Source organism: Bombus bifarius, unplaced genomic scaffold (genome assembly GCF_011952205.1).
Source record: "Bombus bifarius isolate JDL3187 unplaced genomic scaffold, Bbif_JDL3187 scf7180000008166, whole genome shotgun sequence".
Taxonomy (NCBI): domain Eukaryota; kingdom Metazoa; phylum Arthropoda; class Insecta; order Hymenoptera; family Apidae; genus Bombus; species Bombus bifarius.
The window spans coordinates 612572-634432 of NW_022884488.1; the positions used below are offsets into that span (position 1 = coordinate 612572).

The 21861-nt window shown below is 37.5% G+C and overlaps 1 protein-coding gene and 1 long non-coding RNA gene across 2 annotated transcripts; one reads left to right on the forward strand and one right to left on the reverse strand.

The window, feature by feature from the left end:
- Positions 1–96: 96 nt before the first annotated feature.
- LOC117209247 lies at positions 97–18386 on the reverse strand. Its single transcript, XM_033451019.1, has 28 exons — positions 18113–18386; positions 17408–17481; positions 17193–17335; positions 17017–17105; positions 16415–16485; positions 16255–16310; positions 15365–15566; positions 14333–14737; positions 13186–13393; positions 12910–13098; positions 12239–12399; positions 11887–11988; positions 11675–11792; positions 9042–9174; positions 7674–7905; positions 7395–7604; positions 7208–7319; positions 6901–7072; positions 6665–6819; positions 4569–4697; positions 4255–4488; positions 3502–3753; positions 3090–3418; positions 2713–2975; positions 2243–2429; positions 1628–1819; positions 1283–1494; positions 97–382 (listed from the first exon to the last, which is right to left on the reverse strand). Exons 1-28 carry the CDS (start codon positions 18137–18139, stop codon positions 204–206), a joined length of 4836 nt encoding a protein of 1611 aa, XP_033306910.1. The 5' UTR covers positions 18140–18386; the 3' UTR covers positions 97–203.
- LOC117209254 lies at positions 3803–20699 on the forward strand. The gene is made up of 3 exons (XR_004487886.1): positions 3803–3815; positions 12448–12454; positions 20615–20699. It is a non-coding gene; the product is annotated as an uncharacterized LOC117209254 (long non-coding RNA).
- The last annotated feature ends 1162 nt before the right edge of the window (positions 20700–21861 follow it).

Sequence of the window (21861 nt, forward strand, 5' to 3'; positions counted from 1 at the left end):
TTTTTTTGTGATATATATTGTAAGGGTATAGAATTATATAAACAAGTGTAAATTGTAAGGCAATATTTGTAAAAAGTACGATAAAGTACGATAATTAAAAAGTAATTAAATACAAATTCGTTAATGATCAAATAAGTACTTAATGTGTGTTGATTATTAAGTACAGCATATAAGGAAATTTGATGTATTTTATGTCACAATTATCAGCGATTTATCAGAAGATTTGCTGGCGGTAAAGACACGGTTCCATGACCGGAAACCGGATGCGGCAGCGCCGATACGCCCTTCATCCATTTTCCTATATCGCAACAATAACATTCGACGCTATTCAAGGTCTTCATGAATACCGTAGTTACTCCTCCAATTATCAGCAATTGATCACCTAAGGGAAGAAGACTTCAATTAGTGAGTCTATAAAATACAATACGTTATTTCGTTACGTAGTTACGTAGAAATCTGATACAGTAGAGTTTTCAGTACAAACGCTAAAGAAACTACTATAATATTTTATTTAATGGTTATTCCGTATATTATACCGTACTTAATACAATAGTTGTTATTAGATTATATTATAGTTGGTAGTTATTAGGTTTGTAGTTACTATATATATATTAGGTTATCCAATATATTGGTTCTGCTTTTTGTAAATACAAAATAACAAACGAGTAAGATGGCTAATTTTATACGATCGAATTTAATATGAAAATACATTTAAAAAGAACAATCAGTAAATAATAGGCGTTTTGATCTCTAAATATAAAAAAATTATAAATGAGACGCATGCTCCTGTCAAGCACTTCGTATTTTCTGAGTTTCATAAAAGGAAAACAACAATCATAAGCAATATTTGTGTTATTTATATGTAATATGTAAATGTTGCTTTTATATATTGTTTGAATATTATAAATCAATCGTTTAGTAGTATTTGAAAAAATGGATATAATAGAAAGAAATATACGGCACAGATTTATTCAATGACCTAATATTTATAAGTATACATTACTGTATCCGTAATATAATCATATATCACTATAGTATGATACTATAGAAAACTGTTATAAAATAATTATTGTATGAAGGAAGAAGAGAAATTTCCCAGGACACATCACATTCTTTGATATCATAAGAAAATAGTACAAACTTATTATTCAATTGACTATTTATGATTATATATTACTGCATTTACAATGACAGATATCATAGAAAAATGCTATAAGATAATCACTATGAAAGAAGAAGTTTCTCAGGATATATCACGTCTTTTGATACTATAAAAACCAACCTATCGAGCCAGTAGAATGTCCGTGTCTCGCGATCGACATGTTCGCGTGTTCCCTCCAAACGCAATCGTTCCCATCCCACACGTCAATGCAATCGACGCTCTGAGTGACGTTTTCCATAGTCGATGCTCCGCCGATCATGTAAAGACAGTCGGACACCACGTAGAAGGAGGCAAAGCACCTCGGTGACCTCAAAGGTATCGCTTTCAGCCATCTGAAAGATCGCATCGATAACAGAGCTCTCTCTTGCATTTACCGTGTATACACGCGATAAATCGAACGTTTAATCCAGGTAATGGGAAATAGGGAATGCATGAAGGAACTCTAAGAGACGGAATCGAGCTAACAAATTTTTGATCGGGTCATAGCACTCAACGTCCTTCGAGAATAGCTCTTTTTTCGATTTTGTCATTCCGCCAGCGACCCAGATAAGATCTCGATATTTCACGCTGGCAGGTCCAACCCTCGCGGTCTGCATTGGTTGCACTTCCCTCCATGTGGAGTCCGATGGATCAAAAGCCTCCACCGTTTTCAAAGCTCTATAACGAAAGAAATATATCTCAATCTCTCTTCTTATAGAGGAATTTATGTTTACATTATTTTTTATTGTAACTTTTTAATAAAATTTCAAACGACCAAAGTTTATACAACATTTTTTACTTGATTATACTTTTAGAATACACTGACAAAATTTGGCTTGTTAAGCCCTGTGACACTCTGTATATTATCGAACATTAATGTTATTTATTATGGAATATGAAATCTCTTGTTTTTCTCCATTTCGTCATTACGTAACCGTAAATCGAATTGTTTCGTTTAAACCGCGATACTGATGACAATTAAGAAGACTTAAATTAGTGGCAATTAGCGTCGCATAGCGTAGAAATAAACAGCGAGGAAAATGAAAGAAAACGTAAAAGAAGCAAAGTAATTACGTTCTCCCCATCTGTATAACAACTCACATCCCGTTCCTGCCTTGCCCTCCTATCGCGTACATTTTCCCGTGGCTGACCACCAATCCGAAGTCCTTTCTAGCTGTCAGCATGCCAGGTTCATTGAACCAAGTCCTGGTAGTTGGATCGTAACTCCAAACGTTCCCAACCGCAATGCTTTTCCTGTGAAGTTTGTCTTCCAGGGGATCGGCTCCACCTGGTGAAAAATGTTTCATTGGCTTTTTTTAGTATCTTTAAATCCGTCCCACGGAAAGGATTGCACAATGAAAGGCACAACGAATATTTTTTCGCGATTTCGAAAACAAAGTCGTAAAGAAGATTATGCCGTAGCAGACTCTTTCGTTAAATGCTGCAAATGGACTGAGAATCCGTGTTGTCCTGCTTTTTTCAGTTTTTCCTTTTTATTTAAACATGCAATTCGTTGGCTGGCAACGTTATAAACTGCATTTGCAATTGTATTTCGTCACTGTTCGACTCACCCACTACGTAAATGCGGCCTCTTAAGTAAGCGACCGAATGATGGTGTCTCGCTCGTGGAATTTCCCCCACGAATTCCCAAATATTCTGGTCAGGTTTAAACCTGTATATGTCCTTGCCGGTGTTCCCCGACAGGCCATATTCCTCGTGAGGATCGACCCCGCCGAACACGAGAATCGACTCTCTGTCAGGAAAGAACAGAGAGTTGTTGAGAAAGTAACGGTCTTCGTTCGAAGCTATTACACTGTTGCTTATCCTCTGTGGACTGCAAATAATAGGGAATTGCAAATTTTATAGTCGTTTTCTATTGATACCATGATATATATTTAAATTCATCTAATATCCGCAATCTAGTTATCAGGTACTTAAAGGCACTTACAGAGGTCGTTTATAATTCGTAGATCGAATTTGAGCGTTTCTAGCGGCAGGATTCACTCGCTGAATATTATCATTCTCCGAATAATCTTTCTCGCTGTTTTTTTCATTGATTATAACATCGGCGAGATTCAGCATCGTTGATTTTGCACCGATTCGTGGAGAGGAAGGATCGTCCGCATCTGTGTTATCCGATGGGGAACTGGTTTTTTCGTCGTAGTTCGAGAAAAACATCGGTGATTTTATGGTCTTTATAGACTTTAATGTCTCTCGGTGAGTCATATTTTGTTTTCGTTTTTCTTCGGTCGTGTAACAAGGAGGACATATGTTGAACTATAATTTGAAACACGAGTTCTTCGAATAAATGAAATTTCTTTGTTCTGTAAAAACATCTTAAGGGGAATATTATTTTTTACTTGATTTATTTGATTCTCAACGTAGTGTTGATTTTGATTTCGAAGGACCGATTGTTCCCTGTTCCTGTTTCTAGGTGAGCATTTCAATGTAAGTGGCGTTTCGTCCTTCTCATTTCTCATTTGGTTTACTGAACTGCTTGATATTCTGATGGGCTCTATCGAAGGATCGCGAAGCGTTTCGTCCATCGGGATGGCCAAAAGTTCCGCTATCTTCTTGATATTCTGCTTCTCCCCTGATGTTGATTTCCTTATCTGCGGTTTAAGGGAACAACGTGTACAAAACGACTCGTGTTTGTACTTTGTAAAATAGTCTCGTCGACTCTCGAAGAAATACGCCACGGATCGTTGAATATGTATAATCCTACTATTTAGACTACATCTCTTTAACGATTTAGTAGAAAAATTGTTGTGCTTTCGAACATTAAAATACGTTATTATTAATATATATATTCAGTAAGGTTCGAAAATTCATAAGTAGACTGGAAATTTTTATGCATTAAATATCGGATAATTTGTAATTTATGAAATTTCATTTGTTTCATTATCAGATTTGTTCCAATGGTGTAAGAGAATCTATTGGTACTGATAAATTGAAATTTGTGAATTGTACAATTTGCTAATAATATTAATTCAATTATGCAAGATGTAATTCCACTATTTCCTTCTTCCAATCAAGTAGATCGACGAAATCAAAGAATCAATCACATTTTCTCAACAGCAAAAATCCAAAAGTTTCCGAATGTATCCACTAACTTCGTCAAATCTCTTTCGAGCCTTGTATCCTCTATAAACGGCCTGTATCGTTGTGGCGGCCTCCTCCTCGGATTTGCAGGAGTCTGTACGTTCTTCCGGTTCCCTCGGTATCTTACATCTCGTCTTCTGCTTTCTTACGGAAAATATGAAATTCGACTCGCGCTGCTGCTGGCACCGGCAAACATCCGTCGCATTCCTCTCCTGCCGGCTCTCGTAATCCAATTTATCGGCGTCCTGAAAAAAAAGGGGGGAAACGTCTCGTCGAGCCGAGAAAGTTTCTTCTCACGAACGAGATTTCTCGTCGAGGACTTTACCGGTGAATTCACGCCGCGTTGACAGTGTTCATGCGTGTATTTTTCTACTGTAGGCAACCTACAGGACAGTTTCAGCGATTCTCCGCCACCGGTGAATCTCGTATCGAAGGCGACGTTCTTTTCATCTTTCTAAATCAGTAAACTTAATATAAATTTTTGTAAAATATCAGGTTAACGTTAGATTGTGCAATAAGTTCATCTTTCGGTTCATTCATTCTTACATTTTGAGGCGCATTATAAGAATATGTTACAATATAGCAATATAGATGTAGATATAATAATGAGAGAAGAAAAATAATACTACGAGTTCTGAGTGCAAACATTGATTGTTAGTATTTGTACATATTAGTAGATTATAAATTTTTATGCATTTATGCGAAATTGGAAAGTGCATATATCATAAAAAAATACTCGTTATAATTTTTATTATACCCATAATGTTAATTGTATTATAACGAAATGCGAACGAATTTATTACACAACCTAATAGAATCATAAATCAAATTTTAGTATCCAATTGTAAATAAAGTTTATTTTGGAATTCGTTGGTTTATTTCTGGAGCAACGAGGATGTTGTTAAACTAATTTGATATTTTGATGAACATGAAGTGATTTGTCAAAAACTTAGTGGCACAGACTGTTGGCATATCTTAGCTAGTTACGTGTTAAATTGACGACAAAGATTGTGCTCATTTTTCATTGTTGTAAGCTCAACGCGTTCACTGTTCGGTGAGTCATATGTGGGTCAGGGATGTCCTAACTAGGTAATCTATGATCCATAAATATTTTATAGATCATTTTGTAGTTGTTCGTGATTCAGTGGTGGTAATAGTTTCGTTTAACAAGCCGGTCATTCAGTGATACTTAGTTCTCAAATTATTTAACAGTCACAATCATGTGCCTGCAATTTTTCTATCTGTAACAATGATTGAGTGACAATAATTGAATAATGCATAAAGTCTCCTCGAAATTAAACTGATCAACTTCATTTTCGATGGAAACTCATTCAAACAAACAAAACAAACAAAATTCATCTATCAAGAAACGAGCATAATAATAAATTTCAAAATAGAGACCTAAAAGACTTCGAGACTTGGAAATTTTTCAACCTCAAAAATTGAAAAAGAAAGAAGAAAATGTTACATTAACAGTTGGAAATTTTCCAAATATCACAAAAGCGAGATTCATATAGTTGCTTGACAATTGTAAATTTATAACAAGAGCAGCGCAAGTACACATCATCATGCTCCAGTTTAACCTACGATCCCAAACGTTTATGCAAATGCGGCCGTTTTGACTCAATTAACAAATACTAAATTGGTACGGGGTCTGTGTAATCTCAAGGTAAGAGCTTATACGCTGTAAGTGCTGTTTCCATGAGTAGCGTGGTGCATAATGGTTTGTGGTACCCTGTACGCGAGGGTTTCGGAATTAAAGCACGGATATTCGAACGACATAAACTCTGACCTTTGACTACAGCTCCCTGATTTTTACCCTACTCCGCGATTCAACTTTGTTCCTTCAGTGAAATTTATCATTTCCACTTACAAGCACGTAAGCTTACCTCGAGATTTCTTTTGACGATAACCGCGTAATAATCCCTGGAAAGTAAGCAGAGCAACTTTTGAAACGGACACAAATCTGACCTCAGATTCTTGTTTCGATACTCAATTGCAAAACGACTCACCGTTGAATGTTCACAGCTATACCGCGACAACTTTTATTACTTTCAATAGCTGTTTTACTAAATCACCTCGAGATCGCGTGAATTTGTAAAAATATTGTATGCACTTCTTGTGAAATTCACGTATGAACGTATATTTTCTTATATAAGTTGAAGTTCAATAAATAAATACGATATACGATATACTGACTAAATATTTGACATATAATATCAAAATTTCATTGATTATGCTTGTTGTCTATGCAAAGTTATGACACGAAGAATCTTCGATTCTCGATTGATAAAATGAAGTCTAAAATTATTTAAAAGTATCATTGTCACGATTTTGCAATTTCGTTCAATGAGGTGGTTAGTGAATCGATCCATCTTGAGGTTTCTGCGTCGATCTCCGATTCGCCCCAGGGTTACTCACCCCTTTGCTTCTTTCCAAGTTACTTAAGTATTCGTTCATAAATTTTGGAGGCATCATCATGCCCTCTGGCATCTCCAATGGTAAATAATTTGAAGGTAGTGGTTTCGTGTGCCTTGAATGCATTGCTGGCCCGTTATGAATAGCACCGGTATCTCCTGAAGGATTCAATTTCGTTAAATTCCACGTTAAAAAGTTCGTTTCATATATTTTTTATTTTAATGTGACATTCACTATACCTGAGCTTTGAACGTAGTTGTTCGGTGCTTTAGGAGCAGCAAATGTGTAATCGTTGTGAGGTGAATCGATTATCTTGGGTTTTGCGCGACTCTTTCGCATTTTCAACTCCGAAATTTTTGTTTTCTGATATTCTTCGAGGTAAAGCAAAAATTCTCGATACGTTACGTAGTTCTTGAAAGGAGAAATATAACTTTGAATTTCTTTGTGCGTTGAACGAAAACACTTAAATTGATGCTCTTAGGGAAAATTCGCTACTGTAGCATGGATTAAAGTTATTGTATCACGATCTCCGTAGGGTTTAAGTACCTTGTCCTCTCCAGCCCAATTTCGATTGGTTGGCTCCGTAAGCCCTAACAGATCGATCCAGTGATAATAATCTTCCGTCTGGTTACCGTACCAATATTTTATAATAACGAAACTGAAAAGGCTTAAATTAATACAAAAAGGCTCTTTTTTGTCTTCATCTATAAATGAAAAGAAATTTAAATCTTACGCTAGACCATCATCGACCATTTTCTGTACCTCAGGAGAAGACATTAGTTCCATAAATTCTGGGTTTTCTGGATTTCTTTTCACATCTACCAATTGCCATGGAGCGATCAACCCAAATCGAACACAGTTCAAAACTTCCAACATGTACTGCTTTCTGTTCGCCCAATCATGCATCAGCCATCGTACAGCAGACATAAGAACTTCCATTTCACTAGAGTTTAAAAATTCAGAAGTAAGGAAAAATATATTATTTTATCTGTACACATCAGTAATCGATTACCTATTGACGCAAATATAGTTAGACTTCAATAAAAGGCATAGTTCATCTACGGATAATTCGAGGAAATCTTTAGTGCTGACCAGCATCAAAAAGAATTTCATAATTCTCGGCACCATCAGTTCCATAACTGCGGTATTTCCAACTCTTTTCGCTTCCAGATATAATAAAAATGCGGTGTCTTCGGCGAATAATTCGTCATTGTCTATGAAAGCCCAGCATTGTTCCTCCAGTTCTGTTAAGAATCGAGAAAGGCATGAGAATTAAAAAGATTGCACTATGATGTTTCTCTTTTTCATGGTTCGTCGTTCATTGTACTCTAAATGGAAAAGGTATAATAAAGTCATAAATTGAAGCATTAAATGAATATACTGATTCATTTAGTTGTTTTTATTACCTTTATTAACCATTTATCGCCTCCTACTGTAGCTATACTAATAGCTCCGTTAACTAGATTCCACTCTAATTGCAATAATAGTAAAAATAAACTTGTTCTTGCAAAAAGACAGGTATATATATAGTTCTAAATTGACATCTTATGTCTGTAAAGACCCGAGCATTGATAAGAGATATCCCATTAGGTTTCTTCAAATTTCGGTGATCAAAATTCGTGTATTTTTTTATTAACTTCCCGACCTCGTTATATCTTTTCTATCAAGAATACATTCTCTGAACGTGAAAAATATAGATCTTAGCAATATAGTTTCTAGAGAGGAAGCTTGGATTTCCGCGTGTTTTGCTCGAAGACACGATGCACCACCATTTTCTCCGAGATCTCATATGGTTTATTGAAGTTTCAAGTTGGACAGTGACGTATTCAACGAAACTCGAGGTCGGCACCGTCGAGACTTTTCCGAATACCTATCATGGCACTGGAAACTTTTCATTCTTTTCCGCTAGCGAGTTCGAAGTTTTAAACTGTGCTAGAAAGCATCGGCTATATATTATGCGTGCAGTCGCGTTTTAAAAGATTGATGGAGATGGGGAAGGATGCTGGAAGCACCGATGTAAACAGGATCGTTGTTCACGAATCTTCCACGTTGATGAAGATGAAAGAACGTTTATACGATTTATGCGATAACGAAATCTTTCATCGCTATAGTGCTATACTCTTATCGGTATTCTTATTTAATATATTTTGTAATTATTTCTAAAACGAACATTAATGAATACTGAAATCAGAATTTTATATCAAAATTTGATAATCTATACACACATACATATATATTTTACGTAAAATTTTAATTATCACTGTATTTCTATGGCTTGTATCAAAGAGCTGATAGCTCATAATAATCATAATAATAGCATAATAATCAAGATAATTTTGAAATTTATGGAAGCGATAGATAATTTTTTTACCAGTCTTACCTTTAATTCCGAGATATTGGGCTGCGGTAAAAACTTCCAGGATGTTGTCCCTTTGCAAAAGCCTGTAGCTCTCGTTCTGTGGACTGATCATCCAGTCGTAAATGAGCGAAAACGCCTTCGAAGATACGTCACTCTGTTAGATGCAACAAAATTTCTTCAAATTATTATCATTCTATACTTATTAATTCTTATCAATTTGAAAAAACTAAACGTCCTATAGTGAACAGAGATCTGTAAAACATACACGTTAACTTAAAGAAGTTAAATATTCCGTAAAGAACAAAAATACACTTAATATTATACTTTTCAAATAATTTTGTCATTCTTTACTTAGACTTCTGCATAAAGGTATAAAAAACTAAAAATGTGTGAAGTACATATATAATTCTAAAGTAATTCTATCATCCTTCCCGTATAAAAGTGTAACTTTTGTATAAAGGTCGAAATTTAGCTGATACGCAATTCCATCGTCCTTTCTTTATACTTCTTTATTCGAATGCGAAAGAGCAAGAGGCCAATTTATGTAAGAAACGCCAGGAATAACGATCTTTCAGCAGAGAGGAAAGCTTGGTTATTTTGTTACAAAGCACGTGTGTCCTTCTATTTTTAATTACACGTCTCCTTGACACGTGGCGAAGGAGAAAGCTGTCGCGACGATAGAAATGGCGGAGGCTCCCGCAGTAATCATTAAAGAGCGGCAGGTGGTGGTGCTGTTACTCGAGCGTTGCTATTCATCCTTAAGTTAAAAGAGAGTCAAATATAGCCTTGGCTAGGGAAGACAAAAAAAGAGTTCAAGGTCGGTTGGCTTCAAGCCCACCGAGTCACCGGTGGAGAACTGAAAACGAGGGGCCAGGATGCTGACACGAGAGATTGGGGTCGCTAGCAACCCCTTGTGTTCTCGCTGGTTGCCTACTTGGCGATCTCGAAGTCTCGACATTGGGAAATTTATTGAATCTCGCCGCTTCCACCACCAATGATTCATACCCTCGTATATTCATTCGGTTGTCATTATCGTCGACGAACAATTGCGAAAGTAGTAATTTATGAATATCTAGTGGTCGGTCTCTCGAAAGGCAGAATAATGCAACTTGCTTAAATCCCGCTGAATTATGACGTTTCATCGGTTTTTGAGAATATAAGCCAGTTTAATCGAGGACAGATTTCTGGTATTTATGTGATATAACGAAAAGTTGTAGATGATTGGAATCTAGGATTAAATCGATCCTCTCAGAAGTCAAACTGTCCAACTTCATCTTTTACCAATTTCTCAATTTTATCACGTAACTATGTATTCTGACGAAAAGAATAAAAACCATATAGAAAAAGATATGTCTGTCAGTAATTTGGCCTGCACTACACCATCTGAAAGTTAAATACTGAAAAGATTCAAAATTTTTCTAAAACTCTTCAATACTAGAAACATCGAGATATAAAATCAAACTCAAAAATTTCTTCTTTATACTAAAAATTTGGCATAAAAAATCCTTTTCCGAGATGTCGTATACCTGGGAAGATCAACGAATTTCGAGTGGAAGCAAAAAGAATAGTAAACGGCCAGTTTATCGGGAAAAATCATTAAAGAAGAAACGAAATAAGAGGATGTTCGAGTGGGAAAACGTGGACAAAGGCGAGGAGGCGAAGATGAACGACGATTGGCGCACGATCGAACATGGACCACAGATACACATCCAGAGATGGAAGGGGAAGCGGAAAATCGGATCGCGCGAACAAAAGGACTTTATTCCGAATTCGCTAGACTGTTCTGTGTACCGATAAGTCCGTAATATATCTTCCTCGGTGCAAGCATGTATAATGTGTCGTTTTTTCCGGGGGTAAACTCAAGGGACGTGCGTCGTTTTCCGCTTCTGTCGGGTAATAAATTCCCGATGGGATACCCTTAACGCTATCGTATTGCACGGTGGAACGATACGACAGCGTTAAGGGTATCAGTGGGCGAAGGAACGTCTCGCGATCCGTGGTTACGACTCGTTTAACGCGCCTCGTTAAAGGATGAAGATCGATGACGGTCGAGTGTTCGTGAAAGCTACGGGGAATTTTCGTTCGCGTGCCTTCCATTTTCTGAATAAATGACAGCACACGGAAAGAAAAATCGCGCGGATCGTTCTGTCGCTCACAGGATCGTTGGTTGGCGAGCAGAATTGAAAATGGAAGTAAAAGGATTGGGTTTCGCTGTGTCGCGGCTCTCGCAAGCCAAACTGATCGACTTCACATTAATTGCATTATGCAGTTAGACGATTAAAAACAGCTCGAGTTTGCTTATTGTAAGAAGATAGCATAGGTAATAATAGATTATAAAGTAAATTCCAAAAAATAAAGTTTATAATATCGCCACATTTCTATGCTTCCATATTTCTAGAGTTAATCAATATGACTCTTAGACGGATCAATTAATAATGAGTTACAGAACTGATATAAAAATTCAATCGTTTTTAAGTTTCTTACAGTATCTTCTGTATGGCAGAAGTACCAGCTTTTTAGTAAATTGAACTTTTCAAGTAAAAAACACGTGGCTTAGTTACCTTCACACGGGCAATGCGCAGTTATCAGTGATTCCCAGCAGAGCTGGAAGATGAGGTGGCGTTACTTACAGGATAAAAAGTTCAATAACTTACCTCGGTCAGATCGATCTCCTTGCAATTCTTCTCGTCGAAAAAGGTACTATAGCTCTGTAGCACCAGCAGATGGCAATGGAACTCGTCCTGATCGATTCGCACGATACAGTCAGCGTTCCTCGAAAGATCGATCGAATGAAATTTAGCCCGTAATCATGTCGTATGTTGATGCTCGACTTCGTTACATCGATCGGGTACAACTATAAGCTTACTTGTAATTTGTGATACGCCTGGCTAGCTCCTGATACAGGTCAGTCTTCTCCGGGAGAATTATGTTATCCCAATCGATTGGTTGTTCACTCGTAAATCCGAGTCTGCTCGAAATTACACGACGATCAAACAGTTTATTGAGAAACATCGAGTATATACCTCGCGTTGGGCGAGTTGGTTTTCCTTACGATTGAAAGAAAAATACGGGACGACGTAATTTTATGGAAATGTCTCGGTTCGCGATAATAAATAAACTTTGTATCGTTTTCCCTTGTAATGTTACGTCGACCTGATTCTCCTTTTACTGCGTTCGTGGCTAACATGGTTTTGGCTTGATCGACCAATAAAACTCACGTGGACAGTGGCACATCTTGCAACACTGGTATTTCGTGAGACGTAGACGACGTTGACTGTTGTTGCTTGTGTTCCATCGCCTCCACTTGGCCGAATTTAGCTTTGAACGGATGCATTGCTGGTTTATAGTTGTCCTCGACAACCGGAAACTTTTTGTGACTCTGTTTAGAAACGAAACATTACTTTTAAGTAGCTATGATGGATGGTAGGTAGTTGGTGGTGATAAGGATATTGTTAGGTTTCTTTTGTATTACAACTTAATTTTGGTCGAAGTATGTCAATGACGTTATTCAGAGAATTCGGTTGAAAGTTAAAAGAATTTGAGTAAAATTAAATACTTTTTTATCTATAACTTCGCGAGTCATGATTTGAAACTGTAAACCTTTTTTCGGTAATAGCTTTTACCGGCTTCTGGAGTATTTGATCTCTAGTCGAAAGAAACCTAATCCAAATTTAACCTCATCCACGCGCTCGTGTACGTGAAAACGATCGATTAAGACCGTAATTATACAGAGAAGCGGTAAGCGGTAAGCGGTAAGCGGTAAGCGGCTAAATTGGCATTTAGAGTATTGGAATTGGCCGCATCACTTGTTTTGCCGCTTGCATTCTGTATAGCCACGCCACAACTGATACCAGTTTGTATCGAACGAAAGTTATAATACCGAACCTACTTGCAACTGACTGATCGTCGATGACGATACTACACCTAGTGGAAAATCGATGGACCTCGGTTGTGTGGAAGACTCAGATATGCGTTCACCAAGCTCTTTTTGGGTTGTATTCAATTCGGCCTTGACGTTAACCTTTGTATGTCTGGGATCAGCAACCAACACACTGACCTTCTTCGATTCGAACACCACCTAGAATGACTACGCGTCTGCCTTGAGGCCAACATTCCTAAGGTTCGACGAGTATCTATCGACCCAAGGACCGATTGGGACATTTACCTGATTAGGAACGATCTTCAAGTTACCGCTCGGGGTTGCCTGGAATGGAAATACTCGTTTCGAGTTGTCGCCGCCGTTTACGCCAATAAATACACGATGATCGTCACCTCGTTCCCTTGGCCTTGTATGCATTTGCTGCATTAGATAGCTGAAGTTTGGGCCGACTGCTTCGTTTTTGCGTTGCTTGCAATCGCCGTCTATTCCTGGACTGCGAAACGCATCTTTTGATTTTTTTTAATCTTATTTTATGTACTTTTATTCTTTTAGCTTCTCTTCTTTGTCGTTTAGTCTTTCATATATATCTTCTTTCATGCAAATTGATTTATTTTTTAATCGCCACTTTATTATTTGATTAATTTGGATGATGTAATTTATATTAACTTGAAATCAATAATTTTGTTCCGCGTTTCAATTGTTTGAGACAAATAAAATTGGATGTTCCTTAACTAATTTGCACGGTGCGAATAATTTTAATCCTTCGCACTGTTTGAAGTAGATAAGGTTTAATGTTGTTTGATGCTATGTGACGTTATAGTGTAGTGTTTCTATGTATGTCTTTATCTTTCATGAGGGTAGTTTCATAAATCAAGATACTATTTTGTATATTTTTATGATCAACGTCTATAATTCATAACGTTGGTCGAATGTATACGCCATTAACGTTGAATACAATTGATGATCTCTAAAGGTAATGGTTAAGAGCTACTAAATGCTGTAATTATGGATCGTTAAACGTGGTAGGTAGTAATTAGTTCAGACTAATAGCAAGGGCTATCAAATGTTAAGTTTGATTATAAACGTTGATTTACGGACACTTCACATTATTATCAAGGTTTACTGTATATTACGATCAATTTCTGCTCACAACTCTAATCATATTATAGCTTTCGAATGTTGACTATTATCCGTATACAATAGTAAAGCAGAACTTGTACTTTATATTAACAAATATTTATTTTTACTTCCGTCATTTCACTCGTCATTTTATCAAAGAATTTACGAATAAAACAAAGATACGAAACAGTAGTAACCAATGTTTCAGAAAAATATGCGAGTCAAAGAACGTAACATTGCAAAATTAAAAATCATATTCTATTGAAATAACCTTTCCTTAACATCGTATCAAAGTACAATATAATTTCGTTACCTGGAACGAGCCATTAGTTTAGAAACGGAATTATCAGAGGGACAACATCGTTCCCCGAAGATTCTATCGTGTTTCCACTGTTTGTTCGTTCTTCTATCTTGATCGGGGTCATCCGAATCGTCGTCCTGTCGAGTGGAGGAGTCCCCTTCGGATCTAATCAAATTTTTCGCAGACTTGACCGTGTATTTAACCAGATCGGATCTCTGTTCCGCTAGCTGCACCTCTTTAGGTCCGACACGATGATCCTCCGACAAGGAACGAGCCTGTACTACGCGGCTGTCCTGATAAATGTGCACGTTGAGTGGTCTTCGCCGCTTCGATAAACGTCGACGTCTCAAAGTAGCTTTTCTTCGGTCAGTTAGATATATGGGAGGTCGGTGCTCTGGACTTCCAACCAGATTCGACCTGTCCGAAGGGAAAAGAGAGAAATTTCTCGGATTTCTTCGAAAATTCGATCATTTTGTTTTGATACCAGGAAGAGGAACTTTGATCCTCTTTCGACTTAAGCTCGCGTGGACGTCTTGGAATTGTCGGAAATTTAATTAACTTAGGAGGTTCATAAATTCCTAAGAAGATTTTGAAGCAAGTCTAAGAGAATCTTATTTCCTAGGGGAAATTATTTGATATTTAGAGCTCTATTTGTGTGTTTAATCATATTTAACTAACGATAATAATAACGTGTTTCACTGTTTTGAACATTCGCAGCAACGTTTTGAACCCTAATTAAGAATTCAACTAATATCATTCGTAAGATCTGAGAAGCTGTAATTTATACACTACAACTGACTAGTATTGGTAAGTAATCTTATATAACATTAATCAATTAATAAAAAAATTAAGCTGTACAAATTAATTGTACAAACAAGAAGTGATCTAATTATGCTATTTGTCGAAATATCATCAAATCATACATGATCAATAACCTATATCACCTGATAGTAAATTATTCCCTAAACGGATCGCGAACTATCGAAAACCCTAACATCTCGATATCAGAGCCGCAATATCCACGATCATTATCTTCATAATTACCTTTGGTGACGTGGGGATCGAACAGTGTGGACAACCGATGGAGTCAGTTCGCGCGTAACTGTTCGTTCCGACTGAACGGCTCTGAGGGGTGGTTTGGGGGTTGTTGCGGCTGGCGCGACTGATTTCTCGTGATACAGGACAACGACGCTGCTCTTGCTGTTTCCGGGTCGCGGTGATTCCGATCGATCCTCGTTTGGCTCGACTACGAACCGCCCAGGAATTAAAGCGATGCTCTTCGCGAGGATGCTGGCCGCGCGAGTTCCGAGTGCGTGGCCGCTGTTCGAGCCGCTGTCCCCTTTCTGTTCACCTGTGTATTATCACGTTCCTTCCCGAGGAACACGTAGGCGAAGAGGAATAACGCAAAGAGGAACAAGTACATGGAATCAGGGGGCAGCGGATCGAGAAACGCGAGTTTCAGGGTTTTCGGGCCTTGGGGATGACCAGAATCATGGAACTGCTATAAAAATCGAGAAAACCAGTTTTGAAAATGTTCGGAATATTCAAGCTTCGTTATTTTATACATTTTCCTACGAAATTTGAAATTTCAAACGTTTACTACACAAAAATTTCTATTAGATGTAATCTCATTATTAATTATATTCTAGCATTGTGTTCTTATTTTACAATTCGTTAATTGGCAGATATGTGAATACGCGTTTATGTAATAAAAATCTTTTATCGTGAATTGTATCAATTTCCAAAATTTGATAAAACAAAATTAATTGAAACTAATGCCTAATAACAATTCATGTACGTTTGATATCTTTTTAGTGGGATTTCCAACGATCATTCCGTAGTCACCCCAAAACTCGAACGCGCGAATTAAATGAGTTAAATAATGCGCGATAATTATACAGATAGACTGAAAATGTCTACATTTAACAACTTACATTTTCTACTTCGTTGACGGATTGCACGAATTATTCGCGGCGTACTTTTTCCCCTCCTGTTGTCAAGGGAATACATTAGGCGTTGTTATAACGATACGTGTTACAAGTATACGTGATTTAAGTACGTGCACGTGACTCGCCAAACTTTTTGGATAATTACCCAAGTTTCGTAGGAGATTTGGCGCTAAAATCCTTGCTGCCGCTGGAAGACCTCTTCGTGGCAAAGGTTACCTGGGTCGTGAGAATATAGGGATGAAAGTAAATGAAAGAATGGAACTTTTCGTCTTTAATGTAATATCTCTCTGTGTGATTGTTCTTATTAAATTTCTATAAAAATTTCTTGACTTTTATATCTTCTATAATTGTAACTACGAACTGCGATATATATTATATTATATGCATATATGTTCCACTAATTATTTCTTTTTTTCCAAGTTATTTTTATTGTACACTCCGATAGTATTTTCTATTCGTGGCCTAAAATTCTTTCGAAAACTGAGTTTCAACGACGACAGGGCCAGCAATACGTTACAAAAAACGGTTTTAAAGTTCAAAGCCCGAAATGTACCTCGGAGCACTTTCGGATTCTAGATATTTTTACTGGTAAAACCCGATACATGATGTCGAGTGACGTAAATGGAAGCTTGTGAATATGGTTACAATTCTGTCGCACTGCTTGTTATTTTTAACAACCTGTATCGTTTTCTACGAATTGGCTAATTCCTCGATATTTCAGGATATAGTTCGTTAGAAATAAATTACCTCATGCTTCTTTCGATGATTACAATCCGGAAAATATTGAAAACTCGATGCACGATTGTTTTTGGTACTTTTAACTACTTTATCGTATACTGAAACATATTCAGAATAAACTAACGTGTAAGTTAATGTACGAAAAAATGTATACATGGCATCCCATTTCCACTTACATCACTTACGTAATTTTGTTTCGACGTGATCGTAGCTTGCAAAACAGCAACAGTGATTAGAATTCCTTCTGGATGCTTCGAAATGGTTTGCTGAATGATTCTTAGTTCCTATTATATTATGATGCAGATACCGCGACTTTTGATAAGAACGTCTGTAAAAAATTACTTATATAAACGTATTGTTTATGTTTATTAAGATTTTCCTTGGATATCTTGGATGGTACCTCGGATTTAACAGATCGAGTTCCGAGAAGAAGCAAGAATCGTCTTCACTGGATACAGAACTTCTAGATTCCTCCTAGAAATGTCAAAAGTCTCTAATCTTTCATAATCTTTCCATTAGAATTTTAAATTCTCTGATTGTGAAATTACTGACCTAACGACTATCATAAAGACTTGCGATTCATTCTGTATGTTTTATATTAATTTTTAATTAGCGTCAAAAGTAAAAACAATAGAAACAACATAAAAAACGTAACGTTAACTTTCAGCGTTTGCCATCTCTGCAAATATAGGAACTGAATATATCGGAGTAGTCAATTTATTTATTTGGAAATTATACTTTCATATTTTTCAATCATTTATAATCATATCTTTATCTTACGATTCTAGAAGTTAAACTAGCATAACCTCTTTTGCTATACTCCACGTGAAATTTACATTTTCCTTCACTAAGAAAATAATTTTTCATTCTTTTATTTTCCACAAATCATTTATCATTTCAATTTCTTAATTATTGTATATTGTTCGAGCGATGCCTTCGATTTCTCAAGTCGGTGAAATATAATAATTAAAAACAATCGTGCGTAGAAACGGCTAAAAATATCCTCTTAAACAATCAAAGAGATTCCTCTACTATCAAAAAAGTCGAAGCAATTTCCCATTTAAAATTTATAAATCATTCGTTCAACATTTCCAAGCGTACTCACGTCATAACGCGTAAAGCTTGTTCGCATGGTATGAGTCGCATTAGGTCACGCAGAAATCACTCGGAGAACCGGCGTCATCGCAGAACGTGAACGTGATCTCCGCGGAGTTAGGTCGTTAACAATTCTCAAGAGATAAACGGCTGATTCGAAACGATCAGGACATTTACAAGATAATAGAGAACGAGAGAAGAGGGAGATCGTCGCGAGTATTGGGAGAAGAGGCCTTGGAAACCAAACAACACGCGGCAGGCAAGACGACGGGACGCGACCTTCGTCTGTTAAAAATTCGTCGTCAGTAAAATTCGACTCGAAATGAGTCCTTCCGATCGGTAATCGGTCGTGATGGATTCGTTTCGCGGTTTCGCGTAAATTCGATGGAAAACCGTCGAGACGTTACGGAGCTCGAAATCGAAGTGTTTCTCTTCCTCGTAAATTGCGGTTTTACGGGCGCTTTGAAATTACAAACGCAAGGAGTGGCTGAATCGCTCCTTCTGCTCGTCAATTTCATGTAAAGTTATTTGCCAGCTCTGAAAGCACACCTTAAGCTTAAGCGAATCATGCGCACCCTCCTGCCAGCTACTTTACTCGATCGACAGTTCGTAAACGCGACTAAGTTGAAGTAGAAAAGAATTTTTGAAGGTAGTATTCATTCATTTTGATTTAAATAGATTTTTGAAAGTTTGATACATCTATATGAAATTAGAAGTATTTTAGGATAATTTAAATTAGTTTAAGAAGGCAATTGATTTTTTGTGCGTTGAATTTTGTATGATTTGAGCTACTCTATTTGGATGACCTTGTTCCATTCGTAGGAATTTATTTGAAGCAGAGTCTTAAAACGATTCGGATTCTGTTCTCGGAATATCTTCAAATATGAACAGTATTGATTCGATGTACTACACATAAATAGCAAATATAGCGATATCTACGTTATCGTCATGCAATATGATATTCAACATAGAGTGACATACTTCTGACTCTGTACCTATGTATATAACAATTTCGATCAGACTTCGTATTATCGAAATAAGATTTCATATTCAAGTTATTTTCGATGTAGATACGTAAACTGATATCTTAAAATAGAAAGTCACTGATACATGCATCTTTGTACATATTTCAGTAGTTTTTATTGCTTTCAGAACAACCATTGAAATACTGCCACGATAATTTATTTAATAATATCCACTATATTTCCTTATTTTCTCATTCACTGCTATTAAAATACAAATACCTACCCCAAAGTGCATTTTTCTTTCATTAAAAATATCTTCATTTTAAGTAACAAGTACTTTGTTTGACTCTCTAAGTTATTTCGCCCAAGCATACAAAAATTAAAATACAAAAGGCTTCCCGATATTTGAATCGACGCAGTGGATGCGTCAACATCTGCGAGGGAATCACAAAGAATTCCTAACGCTCCGCGTTCCTTTAAAAATTATTTCATTTCGAAGCTTGCATTCGTTCCTCTCGAAGCGTAGCAGAATCTGGAAGCGTCGACGCCCCGGGAAAACAGCTGATCGAAGCTCGGATATGGAGCATCCACGTGTTGAACCCGAGCGCGAGTCTTTTCCCGGACGTCTCTGCCTAAATGCAACCAGACGTAAATAGAAACATAATGAACCAGTCTGGTGTATGGCGAGGGGAGAGAGAGAGTGAGAGAATCGAGAGTCGGAGATCGGTATATTCGGCTTCCACCGGAGAGAAGAGTGAAGATTTCTCGGCGGAGGGAGAAAGCGGAGAGGGTTGAAGCGTGGGTGGTGCTGCCTGGCGGGCTGCATCGATCGCTTCGGCGTCCTGGTGACCTCGACCTAATGCCACCCTCTTCTGCTCTTGAGCACGACCCCTCCTTCGCGCTGCCTCCGTGAGCCACGGGGTCAGTTAACACCCCCGTCAAAATACACAAAGCCCCGGGAATCGCGAAGTATCCAGGGGCGGAGGAAGTTACGAGGGTTCAACTAAGAAATGTCATCTATTGCTTTTAATAGATCGAACAAAATCCCGCGAAAGTGTTAGCAACAGTTAATTCCAAGTCGAATGTACGGCGCGGATACGATTTCTTTGATATTTTTTAGTGTTAGGCTTTTTATAAGTATTTTTACCATAATTCGTTTTAATTTCGTTTATAGCTAGACAAATCATTCTTTCTAGGATTAACGAAGAATTCGGAATTTCTTCCTGTACCTCGGTAGCAATCAACGCAACGTTCATTCGCGAAGTCACGAGACATATGCAACCAATTGTTACTGTTACCTTTAATTTCTGCCAATTTTAGTGTCGAGTATGTCGCTTCAATATTCTGAGGTGGTCGTTATGGATATTTAAGAAAAGGAACAGTTCTTTACTGGTTAGCCTCGATCTATCAGGAATAGAATTTTCTTGCATCACAATTTTCTTGTTCCTTGTAGAAGGAAAATGAGGATGTTGGTTCGAGATTTTTCGCACCTCGGTAGAATTCGTCCATGATAAAATGAATGCTAAACGACGTTTCTAGTAACATAGCAAAGTCTCGCGTTATACTCACCGTTCGTTCTAATCACATACTTTTACTAATCATACAGTACACTTTGCTATTTTAAAAGTTGCGAGTACCCAGCAACTCGTGTGAAGCGTACTTTCTGACCAACCGACGAACGAAGCGTATCAAAGCTTTCTGCGATCGAACCACGGGATGGGTTCTTTATGCCGATTGGTCGAGGTCCGCTGATTTCCGGGATCGACCCATAGAACTGGTAGTGGCTGTTCGATTTTTCAAAGCAGTTTTCCATTTCACTTTTTTCCAATTTACAGTCTACTGGAAAGTTTCATGAGCTTCGATGAAGTAGCTAGAAATGAAAAGTTTGTTGGGTAATGAAGGATCGTTAAAGTGGTATATTTGACGAGAAATTGGATTTCATATGGCTTATTTATAAAAACTTGCAGATGCATGTGCCAGACTTCTCGAAACGTCAATTGCAAATATCTGTACGTATAAACGCTCTGATCGATCAAATTTCATTTTACATTTATATTATGTTCGGTTAGTGTATACTACTTTTTTAACGAGGTTGCGGATACGATTTTCATTTTCTACTGTGCCAACGAATCATTTTCACGTAATAAGATCTGTCTTTATATCGCCAGGCACGTATGTTCCACGCAGTAGGTATGATTCTAATATTCGCGTATTTCTATTTAACAATCTCTTTTACACACTTCAGCAAAATCACATTCAGCAGACACTCCCAAAACATACAACGACGTTTAGTCACATCAACCTCAAACTTTTCATTTTTCTTTGACATCCTAATGTCAGACACCCAGCCCATCTACAAATCTCAATCACTTGCACTAAATAACCATCCAAAATTCCCATTGATAAATATCTCAAAACGATCGAAAATAGTCTCTCTATCGTTGAAAAACGAACGAACCGTGCATCGACAGCTTCCAATTTCTCCGTCGTATTGACTCTCGTTCGGGTAACAACGAGGCGTTCGTTGGTGGTTGGTTCGCGTTCGTGTATCGATCAGGTCCCGATTGTCCGCGACACGAATTCCTCGGCTGTGCGTCCGAAGCGGACAAATATCTCCGGGCAGGCATGCACGCGGCGTGCACGCGATTCTCGTTGTATCAGCGGAATTGCCGCGGAAACGAAACGCGGTAGAAAACGAGTCGGCTCGATATTACGGACCGGCTTACAGCCGACGATATTAAGTCTCTCCTGCAAGCGGCTACACGGCGGTGCAATAAACCTTCGCGAAACTGAC